Here is an 8,621-nt window from a genome sequence, read left to right as displayed (position 1 = left end):
AGCGATCTATGCAGAATGGTAGCTCCCCATAGCCACGCCTAGATTTTGTTTAAATAAAATTTACCAGTGCTGAAGTTGCTGTATTTATAAAGGTCGAACCAATACATAATAGTAAGAGAATGGTACGTCGCAGATTGCAGTGACGTTAAACAGCGTTTCTGCAATGTCTTGTGGAGTGATTTTAGTATATAAACTGTCGAAGGAGATAAAGGAAAATCGTCAGAACCGATCAGGTCAATTAGTGTTTTAGAATTTAAGAATAGGCTAAGGGAGGTTAAACTCAGAAAACTTATAGTCAAAGAGCCTAAGCAAATAATTCAAATAAAAAACCGAGAATTTTAGAAACGGGTGAAGTGATCCAACAGCATGTGGGCAGTGATAATTGGTCTTCCTTTGAGAAGGTGCTTATTGGAGGGGAGGGCAGAGATTTTAGTTTGTGGACTTTTGGAAAGCGGTCCATGGAAGGTAGTCTGATAGGGGGAGAATTTAGGGTAGAAATGATCTCTATAAAATCAGACTCGTCTGTATTCATTTATATTCATTCATGTTTTTGTCAGAAATTCTGATGATGTTTCGTATTTAGCGATGTTTTTTGTATTTCTATCAGGTTGTCTAGAGTGATGTTGAGTAGGAGGTTGCGGTTAGGTTTAAGGGTGCATCGATGGGGGATATTTGCGACTTCTTCTAATGGACGTAGTCGAAGGTGATTTCATGATGTTAGGATTTGAGCTTCAGTGAAATGTTTGATTTTAGGTAGTTTTGTTCTGGGTTGGAGGGGATAGGTATTTGTGTGTCTGTGGTTATGGATTACATATTTTAAAGAGAGATTTGAGGTTAGATGAATGGAATTACTGTACCCATTCGATTCGCTGCTTTCTGCTCTTGGGAATTCTGTAGAACCAGATCCCTTTCTCTTTGGAATCTGCATTTTGTCTCGCACAACTCCAAACGCAACAACTTGATACCCTTTCTTTCAGTGTTACTCCCTTAATAAGCTATAACCAGGTTCAATGGTAAGCTATGTACGTACAGTACATGCACATTAACATCAGTGTACGTGTTTAAAAATGCACAGGTTGACTCCAAGAACACTAAAGATGTAATTTATACTACTTACGACGGAAGGGGCCATACTAAGAAACGGCGATCTCGTGCGCACAAGAAAAATCACGATCATTGAGTCTTTGTACAGAGCACTAAAAAACCTACTTAAATTAGAAACTGATAGCAAAAGATTTAATGGAATTTTCTGAAGAAAAAATGAACCAAGCCTGAAAACCTAAGAGAAAAATATCGTCAAAGTCACACCCCTGTACCTTTTCAATGGCCCGCTCACACTTCTTACCGCCAAGGCCCTTTGTGCGCATGTATGCATAATTATGAATATATTAGTGAAGTGGTTTAAAGACCGATTGCGCCTGCGGAGTCACATGACCAATTGTGGGTATCAAACATCAGCAAACAGCCTCCTCCCATAGAAAAGTTTGTTAAAAGTGTTATTTACCGAATAACAAAGTGGACTGCCGGTACAGCGCTGGGACTACTACCCTGCTGAGTACTGCACTGACAATTGGCTGTACTTTTGCTAAACAACACCTACAACGCACTTTACTACGGGAGCACGCCATGTTTCAACCACTATAGGTCACGACTAAGCGGAAGCAATCAGTTTGATTATGGTTTGTGGCACTCACCGTTGCAGATGTTCAACATTAATAATAGGGGCCGATATGATGTTGGGCAACAATATGAGAGGAAATAAAATGTGCAACCGTCATACTAAAGAATAAGCCACGGCTTGTTTCTGAACCGATGTGAACCCTAGAACGATGTTTGGGGACGGTACCTTCCGTCCAAGGCGAACAGACTGTAAACCCCTGTCTTATTTGGAAGAAAAACATGACAGAATCTGATGAGACAGGTGGTTGTAACTGTTAATCCTGTTACAGAGGGGCTTGACACAGAACTTTCTCTGGGGTGCAACAGATACGGCGACCTCCTAGATCCTTTGAGGGAGCCTTTGCGCGACAAACCCTCCTGATCCTGCAACCATCAATTTTCACCATCTCCTTTTAAAAACTGTGTGACCACTCCAGATCAGCGACTTAAATTGTGTTTCATTTATTTCTCTTTTATTAATTTTAATCTTTAGTTTTTCCTCACGACCACAGCGTACTAAATCGCAATGTCACCATACCACTGCCATCCGTTGGAGCGGATTAAACAACTTTACTCCCATATCTGTAGATAATACCACATCTTCCGTATGCTGCTCTTTTGAACAGCTTTTATCTGCTCGTGCAGAACCTGCCAACATGCTTCGGTCGCAGCGTTTGGGTACCAGCACTGTTTGTTGACCCATTCCATGGGCTTCCATGTGTGGGTCATTGAAGGAGGTGTATAATGTATATCAAACTAACAAGGCAAAAAAAATCAGACGAACGATTGTTTTCGAAGTATAATTGCCAAACTATTCACATCTCTACGATTTACGTGTGAACTTCACTTTGCTTTCTTTTCTATTCCATCAGATAAATATTAAACAATTATGTAGCTTTATTCATTATAGCCGCTCTAAAGTAAAATGTAACTCTAAAAATGAATAAACAAACACAAAATGGCTTTAAGATATTAAGTCTGCTCATGGACGGAGTTGAAGATAGCCGGTGGCCAATGCCTACCAAAAAAAAGATAGAAAAATGCAAAAAGAAACTGATAAATATTCTAAATAAAATCTATAAACAAAACACAGGAATTAAAGCAGTGATTTTCATGACAAATTGTGAATTTCAACAGAAAGTGGGGCAATACAACAACAAAATGTGCATTTGTGCAGAAAAAGATCTAAGCAGTAAACGCAAGAAAAAACACAACAAGCTGTTCAAAGCTGAAGAGTAAAATTCAATTCAATGAATACAATTTGCCTAAAGTATCAAAAAAGGCAAAAGTAACTGTTTAGCAAAAGAAGAACAGATAAATGAGAATTACCGTCCCGTTAATCATTCCATGTGAACTTCTGCAATGCAAAGGGACAAACATTTTGTTATGATATTACACCAAATATGCTTACAGTTTTAGATATTTTGAGGTTTTTAATTTGTGCAAATCTCAGCAGAGCCTCCAAAGGTAAAAGTCTCGTAATCAATGACACTTAATACCGAGAACCAATCATAAATTGTATTTGTTATTTCCAGGCTTTTCAGCTAATATCTGGATTGACAAGTGCCTTGCCCCATTCATTTAAACATGGCCTCTGAATTTCTCTTGTAAACGTTTTCACTGAAACACATTTTCCTCTTCATAATCAGAGCGACTCCTGCTATACTAAATTAATGGCAAGCAATTGTTCCACACGGTTTTCGCTTGCAATATCCTTACAAATGACACTCTGGCACTAAGATGGACTCAGCTGTGCAAAGGTGTGCTAGGCATTGTTAATGATCTTGTTCACCGTTTCTGACAAACCCACTGCATTGATGGCAGTCAACGTCAAGTGGTAGTCGGTGTACAGTGCCAGCGGTGAGACACGAATATCGGTCTCCATGGTTTCAACCCACTGCATGATGTCACTACCTCCTGGGATGGTACCCAGTGATACCTCATACACCAAGGAGGAGGATGGGTTAGAGAATAGGCTATCCCAGGCAAGCACTACCATCCCATCACCCAGCCAAGAAGATCTGATCAGGCTTAGATCTGACGAAAAAAGGAAACCACAAAAGCTGAAAGGTGGCTACCAATGTCACGTGTCAGGGTTCATTGTTTAGAGGAGGTTAAAGTAACTTTTTTGTAATTTACACCTGTGTTTGAAGCACTAAAGTCCCATGCAATCACAAGGTACTATCTTTATGAGACAAAACATTTCCTGGTTAATTTGGTTTTTTACAGGCTCTGCTGATTCAGCTGTTGATGTGGGCAAATTTAATCCTCATGGGTAATGTGTTCAAGATTGCGAGTGTATATATGAACAACACATGATTTCAACTATTAGCCAGGACATCAAGGTGTCTCGGATAAAAATGAGACAGTACAACTGTGACACTTGGAAAAATTACTGTATGATAGCACTGGTTTTAAGTAAGCTAGCTATTTAAACAGGTATCTTTCAGCGAGATGCATATCTTGGCTTGCTATCAATTAAATTCTTTATTCCCAACTTTCTTCTCGGTCAAAACTTTAATAATAACACAACGTGGAAGTTGGGAACTGAAAATCACCATTAATTCTCATAATGATAACCCTGCTAAACCTTTTTCCTTCCCACAGCAGGAAGGTTTTGAAAGTGGTCACATACCTCCTACAGCTGGCTTGGATGACACCACTGTGAAGTTGCCACAGACAGCCTCACTGCTCAGACCAGCATGATTGACGGCTCTGACTGACAGGCTATATGTTGCATCATCAACCAGGCTAAGACCTGACCAATCAAGATGGGTCTCTGATGCAGACCCACAAGGCTTCCAGGATGCAACGGCACTGGGTCCACTAAGATGGCACTGGATTGGGGGAGAATGTTCATTTACAATGATGTTATGGTTGACAGGGTTTTTTCCTAGCCCACAGAACTTAATGTGATCTTTCAACTGATGGAACTCACTTTATCTTACTGTATATCAAGACCCAACTCACTTTTCCCTTAAATTTCTTATGGTATGAGGATTACAGAAAAAAGGATATGAAGAGACTATTCTTGTTCACATTTCTCCTAAACGCACCACACAGACAATTAAAATATATATGTACTCACTTCATAATAATCAATGCCAAATGGATCTTTAAATCCATCCCATGATCCTTTGAGGGAATCTCTATGAGACTGGTAACCATCTTGTGTTCCATATTGGGTCTCTGATAAGGTCTTCACTTTGACAACAGCAGCTGCTGAGGTGGGAGGCTCTGTCACTATGGTGACACCATCAGATGATTTCCATGACGACTGCTCAGCTTGATTATAGCATGTGACAGTGACATACAGGCGCTGACCTTCAACCATGACCTGGGGTAGACTGGTGGTGATGCTGGAAGTGGCATTCGCTGATAGAGAGCTGGGAAGGATGTCATCGAGTCCAGGTTCTGATCCTGGACATAAAAATAAAACCTGAAGTAAGTCTCTTACCGGGGTCAGTTTATGCACTGACCACGGGATGATCAAATGCTGAAAAACTGGGCATCAGATGTCATTGAACAATGTTAAGACATTTACCATGGGTCAGATGCTTCCCAGCTGATGGTTAGATGCTGGAGTGAGATTCTGAAAAATTCAGCATCGGATGCCGATTAACTGCTCTGACGCTTGCATACTTAGGGACAGACATTAAAAAAGTGTCACAGTCCAACCTAAACACGGTCAGATATCTGCTGAAGAGGGGCAGACTCTCATGTTGGATTAACATGCTGCCCAACTGACATAAGTACTGACCAATTAACAATCCGATACCCTCAAGCTAGGACAAACGATGGCCACGCATTAAGAGTAAATAACCTTAAAACTCAGATGACAACTATCAGATTCTACCACACTGGGAATCAGACACTGGTGACCTGATAGTCAGATGAAGGGCAACTTTTACTCTCTCAGGGCTGATGGACGCTAAGCAACTGATCAAGTCAAAGAATGGCAGATGTTAACTTACCAAGTGCCCACTCACAGCGGTCAATGCCACTCTCAGGGTCAGATGCTGACCAATGGAAGGTGAGAGATGTACCATTTGCAGTAAAGTCTACATCTGTGGGAGAAATGTTGTAACTGCATAAAACTGGGTGTAGAGTAAAGTATTTTTAAGAACTGTCTGCACTGCATTGTAATACACTGGAGTTGAGTGAATGCTTGGCTGTCAACGAAACAAGGGGACATGATGTGCCCTTACAAACTAGACACATTTCATTTAATGGGTTCCTATCCTCACAAGAAGTATGCAAGAATGCAAAGATATCGTCATCTTTTTTTCCTAAGGCAGAATCTACATTCCTGTCTCCTTGTTGCTGCATTCCTTAAGCAATATTTATTGTCTCGTCTCTATTCACAGAAGAATGTGAAACAGAGGGGATAAGATGTCTGTGACACTGACTGAGACACTCTATTATCTATTGCCTCTCAACCCTAACCCCCTAGGGTGCATCTAAAATCATATTGACATTGGAGGATTTGGGACAAGCTTGGTAGACATCGCAGCTATGCCTGATCTTCTGGCTGCACGCTCTGTGAAACCTGAAATTTACTTGCAAGGCTAATAACTTACAAGCAGGGATAATAAATCGGCTGTGAGCATAAAGGAATATGTTTGCATGACACATATTTATATAAATGTATTTGCGATGGGATCTGAGAAAGCCATTCATGTTGTGAAATTTGTAATTTTATGACAAACATCAACATAAAAATAAAGACACTCTAATTCATCGCTCTAGGTTGTCTATAATTGAGTTGCACTCTCAGGGAGTTTTAAGAACCCGGCTGACCAAATTTTCAGATATCAAGCTCTAAAGTTCTGAGTAAACATTTCATTGAGAATACACCAATTCGACTGACCCACAGACCGCATATCGAATCTGTAATGGCATCAAACAAGAATGTTTTGGATATTAACAATTAAAATGGTTTTTAAAAATCTCAATTTGTTCAAAACCAAAATTTGAGACTATTTTGCCATTATCTCCAAAACAAGTTCTGCGACATCCTATGGGTTTTCCTGGATCATATCACATAGTTTCCATATTTAGTATATCTATCATTACTATCGGTGTTTTGTCATACCATGTGCACCACCACCGTCAGTTACATAATGCACTGTGGGCGGTGTTAGATCAATCAGCTTGGGGTCAGAAATTGCTGTGGCAACTAGATCAGCAGCATTTCTTGCCATCACGGTGACATACACATAGGAGCCATGTGCCAATCTCAGGTCAGTGTTGATAGCATCTGTTTCTGTGCCCACTGATGTGAAGCTCTGTAACTGGGTGCCGCCCCTTGTGGTGCCTGGCATATTTACAGAAAAACACAAAGGTTATTCCCTCTGTTGCCCACCATGAGGTTCTGAGGGACAATAACGTGCCATTCTGCCTGAATGACCATGGCAGATGCCTCAACCTACCGATGGCCCAGCTGTAGACTACTATGGGGCTCTCAGGATCCATGAAATGCCACTTGGCCTGTATGGATGACCAGCTGTGAATAAACTGGGTGTGGACTTCCACAGATCCATCCCCACTGCTCGGTCCAGTTGAAACTATCCTCACCTATGGAGATAGCATAAACACCTTTCACATCTAAGAATGTGAATAACTGAATCATGCGAGTGTCTCGGATTACCAAAAACTGACTTTTGTGGTAAGGTTTCTGATGAGAAGCCTAAAAGTTTTGAGCCATTAATGCTGTTCATCTTAAGTAAAGAGTCTATGCACCTGACAATCAGAAGTAAGTAAATGATTAATACATTAGAAATTCGAAATTATAAAATTGCAATGTGTATATCAGCTCTAAACTGAAGTTTACAGTGTATAAAGACAGAGGTTCTGGTTACTTTATATATTTTTTCAGATTAGAAGGAAGGTACTAATTCTTCCAATGACAGATCTGTTAATCTACCTGCAAGTCATCGAGCAGGATTCCATTAGATGGTCCCACTGAGGAGATTTTCAGTGTTGAGATATCTTCACTGGCTGTGAAGTAAAACCTGTGCTGTTGCCACCTGATGGACCCAAGACTCTGGTCAGAGTGGCCGTGTGCAGGTCTGTCATACAACTTAAAGATTCGATGCAACCCTGGGGCCTCAATGCGACCTTCCTGATTCAGCAAAGGATTGTGGGAAGGCACAGCATGACTGGCAAAGACCACTAGCTGGTAGTGGTCTCCCGGTGTTGTGTTGAAGGCTTGGGAGATGGAACCATGGAGAGACAGGAAAGAATCTCCATCATGGGCAACCTTCTTCCCCGCAGCAACCAGAGTAAAATGGCTACCCAAGTCAACAGTCCAAGGCTGTAGTGACAGTAATTGTGCATCATCGGTAACATTACCAGTTGCCAATGTTGTTTGAGTGGTCAGAATAGTTGGAGCTGTGGGATAGCTGTAAGAATCACTACTGTGATTGGATTCCACTGTTACTGACTCTGTTGACGACACTGCCGTAGTTTCATACGTAACTGAATGAGCATCAAAAAGTGATGTAGCTGTTGTGCTTGTGTGTGTCATGTTTTCAACACTATCTGTTGATACATCTTCGAGGCTTATTTCTGGAAAGAGAAAAATTGTCAGAAGAGTCACTCTCAGTAATCTTGAATACCTCTTGTTTGTGCCTGCTGATGTATGTTTCAAAATGTTTCAAAGCAATGTATTGGGTCACCTGTTGGGTTAATAGACTTCTGCATCCCCTCGAATGATGGATTCTGGATCAAGTTATCTCCAAGAAGGACACATTCTTCTGGCAAAGGGGGAGTAACGTCCACCACGAACCCATCTGAAGTGACTGTCAGTGACTGCAGGCCAGCTGCATCAGTAGCTGAGATCTTGGAGTAATACCTCACACCTGATGACGGAAAGAAACCAAATCTTGTCCTCAAAAACTCATTATTTTCACACACGTACCAAATTTATTTTAAAATTCTATGCTTCCAAAACCTTGGTA

General features: G+C 40.9%; 1 protein-coding gene across 8 annotated transcripts in view; it reads right to left on the bottom strand.

Annotated features, from left to right (window-relative positions):
* Positions 1-2,105: 2,105 nt before the first annotated feature.
* Positions 2,106-8,621, bottom strand: part of LOC110985345 (uncharacterized) — a 45,592-nt gene continuing 39,076 nt past the window's right edge. For all 8 annotated transcript variants that reach the window (XM_087145675.1, XM_022246311.2, XM_087145676.1 and 5 more), the window contains 8 exons: positions 8,340-8,522; positions 7,586-8,229; positions 7,092-7,236; positions 6,755-6,976; positions 5,634-5,726; positions 4,748-5,079; positions 4,295-4,496; positions 2,106-3,696 (listed from right to left, as the gene is read on the bottom strand). In XM_087145675.1, the coding sequence (XP_087001801.1) occupies positions 3,425-3,696; positions 4,295-4,496; positions 4,748-5,079; positions 5,634-5,726; positions 6,755-6,976; positions 7,092-7,236; positions 7,586-8,229; positions 8,340-8,522 (2,093 nt within the window). In that variant the 3' untranslated portion in view covers positions 2,106-3,424. The remainder of the gene's footprint in view (positions 3,697-4,294; positions 4,497-4,747; positions 5,080-5,633; positions 5,727-6,754; positions 6,977-7,091; positions 7,237-7,585; positions 8,230-8,339; positions 8,523-8,621) is intronic.

This window comes from Acanthaster planci, linkage group LG14, assembly GCF_054643075.1.
Source record: "Acanthaster planci isolate LZ-2023a linkage group LG14, COTS_SCS, whole genome shotgun sequence".
NCBI classification, from domain to species: domain Eukaryota; kingdom Metazoa; phylum Echinodermata; class Asteroidea; order Valvatida; family Acanthasteridae; genus Acanthaster; species Acanthaster planci.
Note: the sequence above shows the minus strand (reverse complement) of the source record. Positions and strands in the feature narration are given on the sequence as shown.